Genomic DNA, 18,941 nt, shown 5'->3' on the forward strand with positions numbered 1-18,941 from the left:
AGGGTTGTTTTCCGAAAGAGAATAACCAAATCCCAGCAGCAAATTGTCGTTCAAGTCCGATAAAACATTTTTGTTGCGTTTAAATGAAATAAAAAAGGCGTCTTCTTGTGTATGATATGAAAACAAGCGCATTTTATCTATTAACGTGTTTCCTGTAGGATCCCAGTATTTGCATACAGTATATCTTTCTCAAGATCGCAAAACTCACTAGTGGTGATTTATTTTAAAAAAATAGAAATAGTTTCTTTGAATTCGCAGGCCGTTCTACGTTGTGTTTACTGTAGCTGAGGACAAAACATTTGATGTAACTGAGCTTACATCAAAGGCAATTCCGGGACCTTTTATTTCTAAAACTGAAGCTTTGACCAAAAAAAAACCCGATAGAAAAACATCTAGCATGGTACGCCCCGCTTGGGTCCAAAGGCCGCACGGTGGCATTTGTTGCCCTGCCTCTGGGTGGTGTCGCCCGCGCTGAGCCCGCAGATGGGGCAGGTGAAGGGGGCTGCGGGTCAGGGGATAACAGCTGGGTGACATGTACAGAGGCCGGGACAGCGGAGCATGGGCGCAGGGGCGCGTGTTGCAGCCTCGCTGTGCTGTAATTTGTTTTGTCCGCCCAGACTTCAAGGAGCGGCGTCTGTATTCTAAACAGCCCCCGTAATGTAAAACACAAACCTGTTTGACCGTTGAGCGCTCCGGCGAGCATTTGTATAGGAGCGGCACCTTGGGTATTTTCCTTAAATTGCTTTTTGAAAAATAATTCAGCGGCCGGTCTTCAGGGCTTCCGCCTCCTCGTCCCTCGCTGCCGCGTGATTATTTGGGCTCCGCGACCGGCTGCTCCGCTGTGCGCCGCTCGTCTCTGACACACAGCCGCCCGGTTCCCCCGAGACACCCCCGTTCTCCGTATCACTTGTTTGTTTCCAAATCGACAGTATAGGCGTTAAACACTTCTCAAGTATGAGACTAGTGCAGTAGGAACAGATCCTCTTAGCTTATTGGAAGGTTTTTGTTCTGGTTTGTTTCGTTTTATGTTTCCCAGACTCTGAAAGGCGTTTTGAAATTAAACTAAAAACCAATACCGCCCCCCAACATGTGTCCAGACGGACATTTGGTGATTTCAGGTGATCAGAATCGGCTCCCAGTGCTCTGCATTTCTGTTCAGCTCCTGCTGGGAAAGCTCATTTCACAACCATGCGGGTTTGTTTTTTTATGAGGGCGTCGAGAACAGACAATATTGAAATACCTTAAACTTCCAGTTTTCCACTTGCAACAGCATGTTAGACATATCATTGCCACACATACTGTATAAACCTGAGCTCTACTTGGGTAAAAAAGGCATGAAGGAGCAAGTATTTTTGAAAATATTTTTTGTTTTGTTTTTCCTTTTTGATTGGGTTTTGGCAAAAAGAATAAAGAGCAGTAAGGCAATTCCAGCTGTTTGCAGCTGGGCACTGCCAGCAGTGAATTCCTTCCTCCTCCTGACTCGGCTCTGGGGTGGCTTGCCGGCGTGCCCGAGCGATGGATGTTGGCAGAATTGCATCTGATGGCCTTCTTCTCCTCTTCTTCCGGCACCAGCACCGTGCCAGCCCTACATCACCTCGGCGCCGGGTTTTATTCGAACAGAATCAGCAGCCCGGGCTGTCTAAACTGTTTACGCTGCACGGAACCTAAGCTGTGGGGAGAGAGTAAATAACTGCTGTCCGGACAGCTTGCACGGCCTACTTGATGAAACTGGTCAATTAAAGCACATGCATTTACATGCTGTAATTTCCTTAAATTGCCATTGGGCTCTTTAGATGTGAACCGTGTTCCCATTGATTTTCCCATTGATCTTTGGCTGAAGCTGATAAATTTCTGCTTGTTAGTTACAGTAATTTTGCAGAGGACTGTATAAAGCAGTATTGAAGTGTGCATTTAGCCAGCGATTAAAAGGAGAGTTATTTAAAGTGGTTCACTCTCACTCCTGTTTGCTCTCACTCTGTCTCTTGTTGCTCAAGTGGCTGAGCTGCGGGTGGGTGGGGTATTAGGGGTACGTCTTAATGCCTGGAGTACTCAGGGCCGTGTCCCTGGAATTTCTCCGAATGCTTTTTTTTTTAATTCTCAGTGCTGTGCAATAGTTGATATTTTTACTCCTTGAAGTACAAAAAACTAGGATCCATCCATCCATTGTTAACCGTTTTATTCAATATAGTCTCGGGGGGGAGCTGGAGCCTTTCCCGGCAAGAAACGGGCGTAAAGCAGGGTACACTCTGGATGGGATGCCAGTCCATCACAGGGCACAAACACACACACCAGGGCCTGTTATTCCCAGAAGCCAATTTACCTACCAGTTTGTCTTGGTACTGTGAAAGGAAACGCACACTAGCATGGGGAGAACAGAAAACTCCACACAAACAGCACCTCACGTCTGGAATCGAGCCCAGAGACCTAAAAGGGCTCCAGCACTGCACGGCAGTAATGCTCACCACGGTGCCACCATGCTGCCCCAAAGCCTGGTCCATCACTCTTATTTTACAAAAAAACGTGCCATCTTAATAAGATGTCTCCGTGGTAGATGAGCCACAATGGTTTGGGCTGTGGCTCCTGCAGGAGTAGGGATTCATCTCCTCGTTGTACAGCAGTTTGAGGCGATTCAGATTTTAACCTCCACAGGCTGTTGCACGCAAGACAACACCTGGTGCTGGATATTTAATGTTAGTCATCTGATTTTGAGGAAACGTGCACATTAATCGTATTACATCTGTGCATTCAATAGTATAATATGTAATGTACGTGCATTTCGGCAAATGGTTGCACCATATGGCTGCTGACTGTAGGGTTTATAGGTTCGAGTGCCCAGGGTGCTTTATCCTTGGTCACTCCAGTCCGCCCAGCTGTATGAATTAGTTCAGCATTTTTGGGATGGTGGCCCTATTACTGGTGTCCTGCCCAGGGGGAGAGTCAGTTTCCAGGGGCCAGTGGGATAGGTTCCAGCCGGATGAGGCTCATGGTAGAGGTTTGCCAGTAAAAAGCCTTTTTGCTTGTGCGACGTGAAATGGATGAATCATCTGGCCAGTTGCAGAAGCAGATCCGGTCCCCAGATTGTTTCCCAGCGCACACACTTGCACTCCTTGTGAAACTAGAGAATCTTCTGTACTGATCAGCCATGCAGCGCATCAGAAAAAGTCCAGGCAGATGGCCGCTGCTGTGGTGTGGCTGTGATAGCGCTCGGGCGCTGAGGCCATGGCTGGGGAGGAGAGCCCAGCAATACAGGTGTGCTTGTGCAAAGAGTGTGCTGTTCTCAGCCTTTTCTGCAAGCCTGATGACCCCCCGTCGCTGCACGACAGCGGTCTGTCCTTCCCGGCTCAGCGCGTGTGTGGTTTGTGCTCGCCCGCTCACTCTCCGTGTCGCCGAGCCCGGTGTAAAGGGATACAGCCGATCGTTTTGGGTGAATCGTTCACCGCTGTGTCTTTTCTAAAGCGCGGTAACCAAATCCCAGGCTTGACTGTGGCCCTGATTGTCAGCTGATGGCGGCTTTAGAAAGGGCCATGAATACTTCATGCAGGAGCTTTCATTACACACTGGCTTCAGAGTAAATAAAATACAGGGGAATGGGACACATTTACAGGGGTCAGGGTAACTGCGAGTATGAGTAACGCTGAGGCCGTCTGTATAAGTACCTCTTGTCCACCGTAGAATAAATTCTCACAGGTGAGCCAAAGAGTCGTGTTTATTTTGAAGGACACCACTGATTGAACTCTGCTGAATTGTAATAAGTTACACTGCATTAGAACAGACCAGAGAAGAAACAGTGCAGGCTGTCAGCTCTAAATGAAGTGCAGATGTGTATATATTGCTACTCGTGAGATGGTGTATGTGTGAAGTGGGACAGAAGACAGTACAGCTGATGGAGATGGGGATATTTTTGGACATGCAGGTGCAGCTGAGAGATGGGATCTTCATCGGGGTGGGGTGCTTCGAGGAAGGAGGCCAGGAAAAGTGATGGGGGGAACTGGGCAGCGGAAAGGTTAGGTTTGAGCCCACTCATTGGCTAAAAAATGAAAACCTGCAAGTCGACGGACAGATATCCCCATGACCGCAGCACATTGAGAGCAAGGCAACCCGTGTTTACTGTCAGAAACAGAAACGCCTCGGCTCGTTTCACAATTAACATTCTCCTCCTCTTTTAATTAAGCAACGCAGCTCTTGCTTAACAGGTATTGATTGCAGCTTAAAGGAAGACCAACCCATCAAAACTAAAAACTGGAACGAAGCCCCTTGAGTACAGCAGAGGCTGACGCAGCGATGGAGAATTTCAGCTGAAGCTAAAATTCTGTTTGAGCGAATGCTTGTCCTGCCTCTGTCATTTATGAGAAGCCTCTTGATCCAGATAGGATACAGAATAGGATTTCCTTTGGATGGAAGGAGGGGAACTTCACGCGCTTTGGCAGAAGAGCTCATGAAGGAAAATGAAGGGATAAGAGAAGCTTGTGTGAAGTTAAGGGGGGTAAATATTTGTTCTTAAACAGGGACGTTACAGCAGCAGCCACTTAAAGGTGTTGGCCATTAATTAAAACAGTCAAGCAGGTTAGAATTGTATCCCTTTGTAACCGTATCCCCTCTCCAAACCACATTAATCACTTTACAGACCTGTCGAGGAAGGTCAAGACAATTGAGACGCCATATTTGTCTGCAGTAAACAAATTGGCCCTCTCTCAGGTAGCCTCCTGTCAGGAGGAGCGTGGTCGCCGGGACACTGTGTGCCAGACTGGGACCTGGATATTGTGCACCCCGTCCTGCGGGATAATTAAATGTTAAATTGTTATTGTCAGCGCTTCGTAAATGAAAACCCCAGCCTCTGGAAACCCAATCTGGGGGCTCTACAGATGAATTAACGAGGATCATAATTAAATTATCAAGACTTCGCTTTTAATTTGCGTGCAATCCGAAACCCCCTCCCTGGAAAATTGAGCCAGGCTCACCCCGGGCGAGCCGCTGAAGCTCCTGGCATGGCCGGTCTGAAGTGCGTTGCGAGCTGATGACCTCACTGTCCACCACCTTTCACCCCGTCTCTCCTTGTAGTGACCCATCCGGGTGCCAGCCTGCTTAGATCCTGCAGGTTTGTCATTTGCTTTGCCCAGATCTGTCCAGGTCTCCGTGTTATTGAGTCAGTGACAGGAGCCTCCCATTGCTGAGCAGTTTGACCCAGTGCAGGTTTCATGAGCTGAAGACTCTGGTACCAGGAAGACTATTCTTCCTCAGGAAGGAGAAAGTCCATTCAAATAGGTGAAGATTTTACTACTGTTTTAGCTTCATGTATCTAACTGTGCAGACCTGACGTAAAATAAAGTAATATGCCAAATCCTGCGGTTTGTAATAACTTAAACCAGGGGAACCCAATCCTGGTCATGAGTACCCACACACTCTAATTTTTATTAGAGTGCCTTAAATGCCTCATATTGCCATGCAATGGGAAACTCAACATGTGTAGATGGCAACTTCACTGCCTTGCAGCTCCCCCTCACAGAGGGCAGAGGGGGCTGTGTTTGTCTGTCACGTCACTAGGGTACAGAGACAAAATCTACTGTAAACACCCAGAAAGAAATTCATATATTACACCCACTTGTGCTGAGACGTGGACGATAACACCTTTCTGCCTCTGGATTTTGCCTTAAGGAAACGCAGACGAAAATTGCTCCTTCATCTTTCAAGTTGTTCTACACTATTGTCGTGTGGTGTGTGGAGCCCTGTGCCTGTCTCTCCCTCTCATGTGCTTTTGTTGTCTCTGCGCAGAGCTCTGCACGTCCCGAGTGGGAAGATACTGGCGGTGAAGGTAAGGTTTGTGCACGTTCATGGTTTGGAGGAGGAGAATGTTCTTGCAGCAGATTGTAACACGTCTCCACGCCAACCAGCAGCCTTTTCCACCTTTGGTCCCAATCTCTTCAAACATCCAACGCTAAGCAGCGCTGGGCCTGAGCAGTACTGGGATGGAAGACCTCTGTGGAAATCCAGGCTGTAGTTAATGGTGTTGGTGAACCAGTACGTTGCATTCTGTACAGTAGGAGGTGCTGACCAGATGATACTTAGACATTAAGGATCCCCTGACACTTTGTCATGGTGTTCAATTCTAAATTTGCTAAATGCAACATTCTACTCTGCTTGCACAGTCTGGCCTCCTACAAACGCTCTTTTAATTCAATTGGGGAAGCAAGTTCTTAATTCTCCGCCTGATCTGTCGTGCCATAATGACTGGCATGTCCCCTTGAAGAGTTAGGACGCACTGCAGTGCTGAATGTCTCCGTCGGGTCCCCCCCTGTATGGAAAATGCTTTGTGATGAAGAGTGCTATATAAATGTAATTAATTAAAACTGCTGTGCTCGGATTTGTGAAATGTGCAATGCATTTAAAGCTGAAATCATCTCGGTCTCCTCAAGTGCTGTTCAAGCCAGAGCATTCTGTCTCCTAGGAGGCCCGCTAGTTAAAGACCTGTTTCTTGTGCCTCGCTGGCACTTTGTTTGCTGACGGCAGAGAAAGAACAGCTCGGATTATTAACGCGCTGCAAGTCTGATCTCTGTGGGCTTTGCCACAGAAGAACACAGCACCCAGGTCCAGTTTCCTGCCGGGCTCCCTAGGGGCAGTTTCTCCCTGGGGGCGATTTTCGCCGTTTGCCAGAGAGAGCAGTGTCGCGGCCTGCCTCTTCTGCCACGGCTTCCTCCTATTTCTAAACGGACCGTCTTATTAATCCTTTGTTCTCCGATGTCTCCCTTCCCAAAATTTCTCCTGTTTTTGGTGCTGGGATGGATGAAAGACAATTAGGTGGCCCTGGATGAAATAAGTACATTAAAAGTCTAGTGAGTTAATATGACCTGTGATTCTGCTTCATCTTCCCTAAGTGGAAAGAGTGCTGCTCTGGCAAATAGAGGAAGCCATCCATGGCAGGGGGTGATGAATTGCCTTATTTATACTGTGGATTTTTAATAGCCTCGCACTAATTTAGGCCTGAACACAAAGAGTAAATTATAATTCCTCCACTTGACTGCTTATATTTAACTTGACAAGCTGTCGTTGTTTGTCCTGGAGGTGTACTGGAGAGCAGAAGACGTTTTCACAGGTTAAACTCCCCCCCTCGTCTCTGTGTCTCTCTTCGTCCATCTCCCTTCCCTCTCGCTCACTTGACTCCTTTCTCCTTCGCTTTCTCTCCGTCTCCCCTGTCTTTGTCCTCCCTCCTTCTCTTTCTTGGTCATCTCACAGATCTCGTGTGCAAGAAGCCACGGGCCATCTCCTGATAACACCGATTGACCCGTCCAGTTGCTTTGCTCGTTCATGGTTATTAATACACTGTGGAACCTAGTGCTAGTTCTCCGTTTAGAAACCCCAACTACAATTCTGCAACAGATTAGCGGCAAACTAAAGGATGGTGCTACCAGAGGTCACAGGAGCATTAGTAGGGAGGCAGTATGATACAATTGTTTGTTTGGAATCTTTCATCTATAAAAATAAACTACTTGTGCATTCCTGGATCTGACGTGATCATTAATTGGCTCGTGCGGTCCTTGTGAACCACGCTTGTACAAGCAGCACCGTGAGTGCAGATGGCGCTGTACTGCGTAGTTGTTTCCGCGGCCGGGGCGAACAGGAGAGGCATCATTATTTCACAATGGCGTCTCCATCATGGCACTTTCAGGCTCCCTGAAAATGGCTGAGCCGGGTAGTCATGACTAGTTGCGGTTATTTATGCCGCGTATTTAGGTCTCGGCCCCTCTCTGAGACTCGCTGAATGGCTGTGTAATTAATTAGTGGTTTGGCAGAGCTTGGAGAGGAGTAAGTACAAGAGGGCTCATAAAAACTCTTCTGCCAGTGAAGAATGCTTCTGTGTTAAAAGGGTAATTAGCAAGAAAATATTGGGGGAAGGTTACCAAGGGAGGGGAGGGTGTCCTTAAAAATCAAAATTGGCCTAATAGTCGGTGATGGTTTCGTTAATTAGCGCAGTGTGGTTTAAGCTCAATCTCCAGAAGCTTGTCTGCTTACCTCCCTTTTCCGTTGCCCTGTTGTCTGTGTTTTCATGCTGAGGGGCTGGCAGTGGCCAGGAATGAAGACAGGTTGCTCTCGTATTGAGTTAAGGTATTGGGTTGCCAGTGACGGAAGCACGCCTTCTCAGATGAGTGAGGCAGCCTGTGCGGCCCGGTTTCGTTTGTTCTCGTGTTCGGGCTCTTTGTGACCCTCTGTGTGTTTGTCCTTCCTCCTGCCTCAGGTTATTCCTTTAGACATCACGCTGGAGCTGCAGAAGCAGATCATGTCGGAACTCGAAATCCTGTACAAGGTACGCCTCCTGTCTGCCGGGCCAACTGCGCGCACACACCTCTGCACACCCTGTGCTGCCCAGGCCTCTGTGTCCTCTCCAGCACCCCACGTCCAGCTGGTATCACTGTCGCTGTCTCAGTTCTCAGAAACCCTGGGCTTGGGAGTGTTCGCTGTCTGAAAGTCCCTCTTTCTTTTGGATTGAATAATTTATCATGACTCCCAGTCCCCTTGCTCACAGAGATCTGCCAGGTGTGGCTCGAGTCTTGCCAGCAGCTGAGCAGTGAAATAAAGAGGCCGACACACAATGTTGTAGCTTCGCACAAGCTTCCAGTGAGCCACAATCTAGTAGAACTCCAAGATCACTCTAAATCGTCACTTTACAAGTGTTTGTGGACGTGCCTTTTTGTGTCTGCGTTTTTAAATACGTTTAGGTTTGTACGTTCTTCACCTGTGTGTGCGTGGATGACCCTGGTTCAATAAGTCTCCATAGTGTTCATGACCTTAAGCCAAAGGATCTGTCCGTAGCTTCATTAGTTAAAGTTCTTGTTAAGGTGGTCTACATCTTTAGTTCCCATTTAAGGGTAATTTAAATCTAAAACATGCTGGAATGTGACTTTCCAAGGTCAAGATTTGCTCATTGGAATGCTCAATTGAAATGATAGTTTTAGGCTAAAAGAGATCGTGTCTCTGTGACACAACACACAGCTCAAGATGAGGCAGAAGCAAACTCCCTTGTATCCGATAGCTTGGCTCTAATCAACAAGTATGGGGCCTATTCCTGTGCCAAGAATGGGCTGTGACATAAACTCCCATATCTGTAACATGGGTGGGTGTGATAGTGCTTTGGACCGTTCCGCTCTTCAGTGAGGTGCTCATTTTGATAAAGCAGGAGGCATACTCGAAGAAATGACTGAAAAGTGTTGGTAATCATAGGAAACGTGTTTCATCCAAAGAGGAAGGGTCAGTGTTTGACTAGGTAGACGTCTAGTCTTGCACAGTGAGAAAATGTCCCATGAGAAGAGTCATGTCCACATTCCCTGATGTGTTGTCGTTTTTGTCGGTGCCCGGTACCAATATCTGCTGTCCTCCATGTCTTGCCTTTGCAGTGTGATTCGTCCTACATTATAGGATTTTATGGTGCATTTTTCGTGGAAAACAGAATATCGATATGCACCGAATTCATGGATGGTGAGTCTATTATTTTTGAAATTCTTGCTCTTTTTCAGTTAACATTGCAGGGGTTTTGAAGTGAGCCCCTGTCTCCCTGCCTGCAGAGTGGAAGTCGGGATGCAAGATGTCCCTGGGTACATCGCTGACTGTGGGCTAAATTTAGACTCCCATCCCTTACACTACTCTACATATCCATTTACACTTGTGCACCAAAAAGCGTTTTAACTGTAGTCAATTTTAAAGATGTCGCTGGTTTCGTTGGTGTGCGTTAAAAGCTACATGGTTGATGCCCTTGCTTTTAATGACACACTGAGATCAGATCGTTGAGCGACTAGCGTGGTTAGTGCCTGTCGTGGGGTGTAAGAGGTGGATTAGGCTTGAGTCCCTAGGAGCCAAGAGAGAGTGTGTTTGTCCTCGGCGAGCGGATGTACCATTAGGTAGGAACAGAGCGAACTAAAAGCTTAGGCAGTGAGAATGTTCTGCAACACCACTCCTGGCCTCCAGATTTCAGTTTCCACCTTCAGTGCGATGCAACTGTTAAGAACAATAGATAATTACGGAGATTGTGAACAAGAGGAATCCATTCCATCTTGCTCATTCGGCTGCTATTAGTTTATTGATCTGAGAAGCTTTTTTCCTGACATACAGATATAAAGGGAGTTTCTTTCAAATAAAGTGCATTATACCTTTTCCAGAAACGGCAATAATTGCTGACCACAATTGATTTGTTTTTTTGTTTCCAGATGAAAACTAAGCATCTTTTTGAAGGTCAATTTCTTTACACCTGGCTGTTCAGTGACAGTATTCAGTGATTATGGCTTGAGTATACTGGTAACCATCATTACCTTGTCTCTGGTACAATGACCTTAAGGTATGAAAGATCCCATCACAGCACAGCTCAGGATGCACTGGGCAGCACTCTGTCCCTGCCTTTTTTATTGTTATTGTTTTTATTGATTTTACAAAAAGTAGGATTAAGCACATTTTGTCTTTAGGATGCAAGGCTGCAGTTACCATCTATGGTCATGAGTTGTTCTAAAATGAAAATGAGTTTTGTTCCAGTGAGAAAGATGGCTGGATGTTGTAGTTCGGCAGCCTGTGTGCAATGTAACATTGTGTTGTGTGCAGGGGGCTCTCTGGATGTGTACAGGAGAATCCCGGAGCACGTGCTTGGCAGGATCGCTGTGGCGGTGAGTGTCTTGATCATCCCACGGAAACATGGTTGTAGAGGCTATATCCTGATGAGGTCTTGTCCCTGCTGCTGGACACCAAAGAACCACATGTCTGCAAGAGCTCTTTTATCTTTACACCTCATCTCCAACCTTCCCAGTGCACATGCCTCCGAGGGTGCCATTGGAGCCTTGAAATCTCATTAAAATAAATGGAATTTAATTAATTCGAGGGCAGAGTGTCTCTTAGTATATCTGCTTGTTCTGCGATGCTGCGTTTCCGGGGATAAGCAGGGCATGGGAGGAGCCTGCCTTCTGGACTGGGACATGGCTGTCTCCCCTTAGCCTTTCTTTCACACGCTGCCCATTCCTTCCAGTTTAAAAAGCATCAAGACGCTAAGCAAAAAGGAATCAATAAGAGTGAATGTACGATTGGCTTTCAGGTGTTAATATCTTAATTGGATTATTAGTGGCTTAATCCCTTTGAAAGGGGCTCCATCAGAGTATGATGAAGGATGTGATGATGGAGCTGACACTCCAAATACTTTTTAATTAAAACCTGTTGATTTTGCGGTGCCTCCATCTTGACCTTCATTATCCCTTTCCTCCACCACTGTCTTTCATTCCCCGTAATCAAACATCGACAGCTCTTTAGTCTCTGTTAATTTCAATTCACAACTTTCCCCCGTTCTTTCCCTCTCCTGACAAAGACTTCTAATTATCCGTGCACAGTGCTGAGGGTGACGGCAGCAGCTCTTCCAATCTGCGGTTGTGCTTCTGAACTCTGTGCGGAGGGAGGGGGAACTTTTTGTTCTGCTTCAGGCCTCCAGGGCTTTCCGGTTTCGGGCTCAGGAGTTTGTTGCCAGAAGCTCTTGTCGTCTCCCTTAGCGGGCCTGAATAATGTGGGGTGGGGGTGGGGGGGGGTTAAATTTTTGTGAAAGGTCAGACTTCCCTAAGCGAAAGCTTTTCTTTTGAGCGGGTGTAGAGCAGCAGTGCGGGATATTCTGGTGGCTGGCACGGGGCACGGTTGTCTGGCCCTGGCTCACTACTGTACGGGTGATGAGTCCTGCTGACCATCGGGCTTCTCTTGGGAAACTGCGTTTATTCAGTGTTTCGGTAGCACGTCTGTAGCAACTCTATGCCAGCAGTGCCGATGCAAATATCATCATCATCATCATAAATAAGTAAAATAGAACAAAAGTGCAAAAGGGCTGATACCATCAATTAAAACGATAAAAAAACTACTGAATACAAGATAGCAGGAAAAGTGATTTTATGTTGGTGAGGTCAATGGATTTCTGAGAGTATGTGTACTGCAGCCTGAGATTTCTTGAATAGTGTAGCAGTGGAGCTCCCAGGTTATCCTCTATAAAGAGCTACATGTTTGTGTGTCCTGCCTCTGTCCATTCGGAGACTGATGGACGACCTGCGCCGAAGTGCCAAGGCAGCTCTGTGAGGGCTGCTCTCTCGCGAAGGACAGAGAGCCTGCTCTGTGCAGATGTGCGTGTTCATTGCAGCAGTGGAAATCCAAACCCGTCTTTTATACAGGCTGGAGCGTGGGCAGTGCGTGGGTTACACTGTGAGCCTGTTTCTGCGCGGGGAATAAAACGCCTGCTGGGACAGGAGCCTCACAGCCCTGCAGTGCTGGACTTTTTTAGAAACATATTTTTTTTTTAAACTGTAGCAGTGTTGTGAACTGTTCTTCCAGGAAGGTATGAACAAAATGCAGACATGTATGTATAGAATAGGTGTAAACTGCTCCTGCATAATAGACGCCTTGAATTGTCTGTTTTATTGGCCTTCTTAAAGGAGCTAATATGTTTCATGTAATTACATTTGGAGTTCTGTTTGGTATTTGTCTGAACAGCTGTACCATAAACAAGAACCTACTCCTGAGAATCAATCTGAGAGGCCCTGCGTTTGAGAAAGCAAGTGCTTTATGCTTTATAAAAAGTACCAGTGTTTGCCAGTGAAGTTCCATCTCTAAACCCTTGTTCTTTTCAAATCCAGGTGGTGAAAGGTCTTACCTACTTATGGAGCTTGAAGATTTTGCACCGAGGTAGGAAGGCAGGATGGTACTTCGTATTAATCTCTCTGCCTGCTGTAATTACAGCTCTGCTCATTTACCGCAAGGAGTGCTTTGCTCTCCTGCACCTTCCCTCTTCTCCTTTTCCTTTCCGTGTCCTTCCTCGCAGTGACTGTTCTCTCTCTCTCTCTCTGCCCGGGCAGATGTCAAGCCCTCCAACATGCTGGTCAACACCCGGGGCCAGGTGAAGCTGTGTGACTTCGGCGTCAGCACGCAGGTACGGTGTGGAGAAGGGGGTGCCGCTGTACGGGGGGGGGGGGGGGGGGCGCGTCTGTGTAGCTTGGGGAGGGGGGGGGCTGTCGGACCCGATGCCCGTGCTCCACGTCTCAATTCTCGGCTGCTGGCTCCCATTCAAATGGCATCGGCGCCGGTGTGCGCGCCCTGGAGACCGGCTCGCGTTCATCTGCGCTCTCCCCCAGGTCACCTCCCTTCCTCGGAATATGATTGCGCATTGTTTAAACGACAGCAAAAATTGCTGATATTGTAATTACTACTCAACAAACAGTGCAGTTCATTGATATGCGCCTTTGACTGGAGAAGCGGTTTCTCCTTCAGACAATAGGCCGGGCGTACTGGGAGCCTGAGCTCGGGGACCCCGGCAGGCCTGCCAGAAGAATGAATGCAGAGGGCAACAATAGGCGCGTGCCACTCACTGCACGGCAGAAACCAATTTTAATTAATTTCCATCCCCACTCCCCCCCCCCCCACCCCCGGCCCAACCCTGGAGACCCCCTCTAATAGTGACCCCCCAGATCACGCCGTCACGATGATTTGAATGACTCTCTCCTCTCCTCTCCTCGCCCGGCAGCGGGAGGTCAGCAGAGTGGTAGATGTTATCAGGGCTCGTCGTCCCCTCCCCCCCTCTCCCGTGTCCCCTCTTCTCCCTGGGTCTCGCACTTCAGAGGGCTCCAGGAACCGACCGCTTCAGCCCGACCCTCTCGCTGACTCTGTACGTTCCTGTTGGCGGCGCGCAAGACCAGCGGGAACTTCTCAAAGGTCAAGGGTGTCGCCAAGTTTGAGCACTCCGGCACCTGCTCTGCCGCCGCTCCTCGACGGACCCGAGACCCCGCCGCTGGCAGAACCAGCACCAGGACCGGGTTCCTGTGCGCCAGGAAGTGTGCCGGGTTGTCCTCGCTAGGCCTCCTTCAGTTGCTCCTCAGATGCTGATCCTTTTGTTTTGTTCTTTTGCAGCTGGTCAACTCCATTGCGAAAACATACGTGGGAACAAACGCGTACATGGCTGTAAGTATGCTCGAGTGTCCCGGGAACGCGTCTGTCCACTAATCCCGCATCCCCAGTCCCAGCCCCGGGCCATTAGGAAAATCACACTGCCGCAGTGAGGGCTGATCAAGGCAGATGAAACAGCCAGTTAACATCAGACGCTCTCTGTCGTCTTTATCCTCTATTAATACCTCCCCTGGTTGCTTTATGGTTTTTTTTGTGCGTTTCGTTTTTTAAATTAAATTACATTTTTCCTTTTGAAATGGTACCAAACAGGATTGTGCCTCTCCACTCCCATGTGTGCATTAGAGAAATTACTTTTCTCCTTGATACGCGGAGGTTATCTGCCCACAAATAATCGCGGCCTAAAGATTAAACGAAGTAAAACAATAGATCCTGGCTTCCTGCTGAACATTGCTTTTCATACTGGATCACAAAGGAAAGAGTGTGGCATAAATACACTTTCACTCTCCGCTGAGCTCCTTCGGCCTCTGCCTCGCACCCCCCCCTCCCCGTACCCCCCTCCAGTCCCGTGGGGAGCTTCAGTACTGTAGTAAAAGAGCCATTGAAAATAGGTCACTTCTGCTGTGACTGTTGTGGATTTTTAACCAGTGCAGGAATCAAGGGGCTGACCTGCCCAAGAGTGTCTGAAAAACATAAGATCTCTCTGAAAAGCACAAAAGGTTTTAAGCCCCTCTGTTATGTTTCTGATGTCATGACAAGCAAAAGAGGGGATACACAATACAAATTGTGACACGGCCTCTTAATGAAAATACACTGGGATTAAGGTTCTGTTTTTTGGTGGTGTAGTAAGCATGTTGTGTAAATTCCTTTAGGTGTTTATAGGTGTTTTTTGTGTTTCTCTGTTCTGCAGCCTGAAAGGATATCGGGGGAACAGTACGGAATCCATTCGGATGTGTGGAGTTTAGGGATCTCTTTCATGGAGGTAATTCTGCAGTTAAAGGGGAAGGGGGTTAGAAATGTTCTTCAGAGATCAGAGGTCCCAGAGTTCTGAGATGGCCAACTACCTGGCCAAGGTAAGCAAAGTGGGGGTTAGTCCCAGAGACGTTGGCATTGCTGTTGCCTTCGAAGGAGAGGATGCTGGGAAAGAGTGGCACTTTTGTGTGAGCTGATGCAGCAGATGATTTGTAAAACACACACAGAGCCTGAGTCATGTCTAAACAAGGAGATAATATACCTATAGCACAATACAGTAGCAAGCAAAAAACAGCGCTAACTGAAATACAGCTGTGTCTGCTCTCTTAGACTGACTCAAAAATGTCTGATTGTGGAAGACACTGGTACTTTGTGTATGGGATTTGCTGAGGATGGGCTGGACAATTCCACTGTATGTAGCAGGTGCTCATTTTAATCTGTCAGGGCTGTGCGTATGTCTGTCATGAGTGTATATTAATGTATGTAATCCATACAGTAGCAGGCTAGATGTAATTTCTAATTATAATTACAGTTTCTTCCAGACGTGGAGATTAATTACAATTTTCCAGGCTAGTGCAGAACAGAAGTTCACCTTGAGCGATGTGTTCATCATACTTGGGAACCCATTCATTAACGCTGCTGTGCTGCTCTGTACATGAAGGGGCTCCTCTTGGCTTGGCAGCCTGCTCCCCCGTTCTCGATGATACTCCAGTCATTAGAAGCTCTGTCACCAACTGTCCTGGGGTAGAGAAGGGACTGGGGGACGATGCGGGGTGGCTAAGTTTGGTACACACACATCAGGAAGAGTCCATGTCAGCCATTGTCCTGGTGCAGCTCTGACACACATTCGAAATGCATGACAAGTGGATAGCCTGAGCTCCACAGGCTTGTGGGCAGTGACCTGGACTCTGCCATGTTCTCCAGGAGTAATGCTTCTTCTATCACAGGAAATACTTCAGGAATGAAATCAGAAGCACCCAGCTTATTGTGTTTGAATGCCAACTATTCTGTAAAGTCATTACTTTCTGAGCTGTCCCTGATTCTCAGTTAGGAACACCCCATGTTTTCCTTCTGGGCTGGGTAGCTCAAGCTCACTTGTTATCCCTAGTTCGGGACCTGGTTTGAAGACCAGAGTTCCTTCCGCCAGTGACGCGGCCAGTGAGACCTTGAGGACACAGGGAGAGCCCTCTAGAACTGGATTGGGCTGTTCAGGTTCTGAGTCCTCCGAAAGGAGAAAATCAGTGTCCGGCTGTGTCCAGACGGTGCTGATCAGGATGTTTTGTCTGCGAATGGATGGACCGGCCTGGTTAATGGTTTGAAGCCGTGGCCAGCTGCACATAGTTTCCCAAGGGAGCCCTTTAGGGTCCCCATTGCACAGCAGGTGGTCCCATTTCAGGATGTGCCCACTGCAACTTCAAATGGACGCCGGCACCAGGTGATGGATATTTCAGACCTGTTACCTTCATTTGAGATCAGTTTGCATAAAACAGGTCTATGGAATTAAAATATCGTTATATTTTGTATTTTCTTATTCTGATTCGGTGGTACAGTTCAGCCGAGAGCTTTGTGTAAAACCTGTGCTGGCTCATTCTGCTGTGCAGCGGGAGTGATCTGTCTTTCCCCTGGGTATCGAGAACAAACCTGGGCTGGCAGCACGCTTGCCATTGTGTTGCAGCAGGACAGACAGACACGGGCCCAGATGGGAGGCTGGCAGGCCATGTTTCCAGTCTCCTACAGTTTCCTTGCTACCAGGCAATGAGCTGTGTGCAAGAAGAGTGTGTGGCTGAGGGGCGCGGGGGGTCGGTGGGGGGGGGCTCAGCCTGCGGAGGGGTTTGGGGGTTCCATTAATAACCGTATCTCTGTGGCTGAGACTGGGAGTCAGCCTGGCAGAGCGCTATCAATCACCCAGTGACCAGAACTTCCAGTAATTAGTGTACAGAGAGGTCACCTCCTCACTGGCTCAGAAGCACATGTACTCCAATCGTAGCTGCATCGGACTGTGGGGGTGAAAGTGGCACTGCCAGTAGTGGGGGGGGGGAGTGAGGGGAGGAGGGGTTGTCCACTGACTGCTGAACAGGCTACATTTTAAAGTAACCCAGTGCTGTGGTTTCATTTTAAAATGCGAGATACGAAACTAGTGTTTCAGTTAATATTGATTTGCAATCTGTTGTGGTTAACAACATTCTGTTACAAATTGTGATCCCAGCAACGAAATTATGATGCTAGTAGTAACATTTGGGCAGATAATCATAATTAATGAACAGCCATGATATTTCTGTAATGTATCCGTTTGTGCTGTGAGCTGTTGTCACCTGATTCAGGTTCCTCCCCGAAAAGATGTAAGATGAACAGATCTTGGCTCTGCTGAAGTGTAAAGCTTCAAAATTAAGACGCCGACTGCAATAGTAGATGCTAATCAGGCGTATTTATCGAATTGTTCTGAAATGTTGAAATGAAAGCAACTGCAGTATAATAAATGTTGCTTACAAAATTGCCATGTATCTGCAGTAACCCATATAGCGTCTCATCACCAAAACCCAGTTGACTAAAATCAGGGTCCCATGCACCAGGGCCCTGCAATGTTAACTAACCACAATGTAGGTGGTTGAGGGTAAATGCCTCTTTGATTTGGATTTTTTAATTGTATTGTAATTTGAACTTTGCATTGTGAATTACAAAATGGAAATATCTCAGGCATTCCGCTGACCAAACTTGAATGTGCGCTGCCTGAAATGTTCTTGGGGTTACCTGTTTTTTGCTTAAGATTAAATGAAAAATGGAGCAAACATAAACTCTTCTGTAGCTGGGGGGTGACCTTTGGCAGCGCTAGTGCAGCAGATTTGATTAGAAGATTAATACTTACACTATCAGGGTACTCCTTGTAGTGTGTTTCTCTGCTTGGCTTGTCTGACCTTGACTAATCCACATGCTGCCTTTAGCCCCTCTTACCCCTGAAGGACCTGTCTGTGGTGTGCTCCACTTTGTCTTAAGGCTTTGCTTATTGTTGTAAAGTAATCAGAGGTACAATATACATTTCAGATGGGTTTCCTGTTGCATTGATGTTGATGAGGAGGATCCCTTTTGATGTCCAGGCAGCAACTTGTCTCTCCACTCCCACTGCCTGCTCTGCAGGGGTCCTTAGGTTATTAGCTAATGGCTTATGTGTTCTCAGAGCTGGGTACCCGAGTGGGGGTCTGCTGAACCCATTTCAAAGCCTTCCCACTGGACAGGTGCTTCTGCTGCCTCTGATCAGCAGATTAAACTATTTTATCGGGTCCCCGCTCCACCCGGCTCATTTCTTTTTCATCAGAAGCCTCCCATCTTCATCCTCCTTTTCCCCATGGCTAGCGTAATCCCTGTGGTCAGCTCACCCTTTTTGAATTTTCCTGCAGAATGCTCAGGCCTTAAGCTCTTCAAAGCAGAGCATCATGAAATGTTAAAACCATTGCAAAAGTGTGGCGCTACACAAACGTTCATGGTAAAGCATTACACTGTAAACGGTGAAAAGGCATGGAAAGACATCAAAAATGGAACATAAATATACTGTACTACACTTGTAATAAGATCCGTGACCATGTGCATTGTTTCAGCTCAGTCTTGAATGTGACTCCTATAACCAGATTCTTCAGCTTCCCAACTGTGGTCTTTCCAAATAAACTGCAACACTACCACGGACAGAAGAGAAATTGTGGAATTCTAAAGGAATGGAGATCAGACTCCCTTGCACATGCAATTCATTTCATTCTGACTCTTTATACCTACAGGCTCTTTTACAAAGTGCCTCATTGAAGCACAAAAACAAAGGCATTTAGTGTGGATTTAGCTGGAGGTCTTTGTGCACATTTATTATAAATAAGGCCCTGACTGTGAAATGTTTAGTAACAGGTGTGCAAGAGCCCCTGCAGCTCATAAAACCTCAACTGGATGGCTGTGTGCAGGAAGTCCGGGGCTGCCTGAGCGTGAGTCTTTCTGATCTAATAATGTGTAACAGGAGTTAGTGCGAGAGCGCTCTGCATGGCTGGGATCCCCGTCGGCATTGGGGGTGCCATGTTTTTGCCAGATGTTTCTTTTCGCGGTGCTCT

The 18,941-nt window shown here is 47.5% G+C and overlaps 1 protein-coding gene across 2 annotated transcripts in view; it reads left to right on the top strand.

The window, feature by feature from the left end:
* map2k5 (mitogen-activated protein kinase kinase 5) overlaps positions 1-18,941 on the top strand; it is an 80,992-nt gene that overhangs the window by 22,110 nt on the left and 39,941 nt on the right. For both annotated transcript variants that reach the window (XM_069190575.1, XM_069190576.1), the window contains 8 exons: positions 5,770-5,809; positions 8,228-8,296; positions 9,384-9,465; positions 10,576-10,637; positions 12,627-12,675; positions 12,846-12,919; positions 13,894-13,944; positions 14,798-14,869. In XM_069190575.1, coding sequence (XP_069046676.1) covers positions 5,770-5,809; positions 8,228-8,296; positions 9,384-9,465; positions 10,576-10,637; positions 12,627-12,675; positions 12,846-12,919; positions 13,894-13,944; positions 14,798-14,869 — 499 coding nt within the window. The remainder of the gene's footprint in view (positions 1-5,769; positions 5,810-8,227; positions 8,297-9,383; positions 9,466-10,575; positions 10,638-12,626; positions 12,676-12,845; positions 12,920-13,893; positions 13,945-14,797; positions 14,870-18,941) is intronic.

This window comes from Lepisosteus oculatus, chromosome 5 (assembly GCF_040954835.1).
Source record: "Lepisosteus oculatus isolate fLepOcu1 chromosome 5, fLepOcu1.hap2, whole genome shotgun sequence".
NCBI classification, from domain to species: Eukaryota; Metazoa; Chordata; class Actinopteri; order Semionotiformes; family Lepisosteidae; genus Lepisosteus; species Lepisosteus oculatus.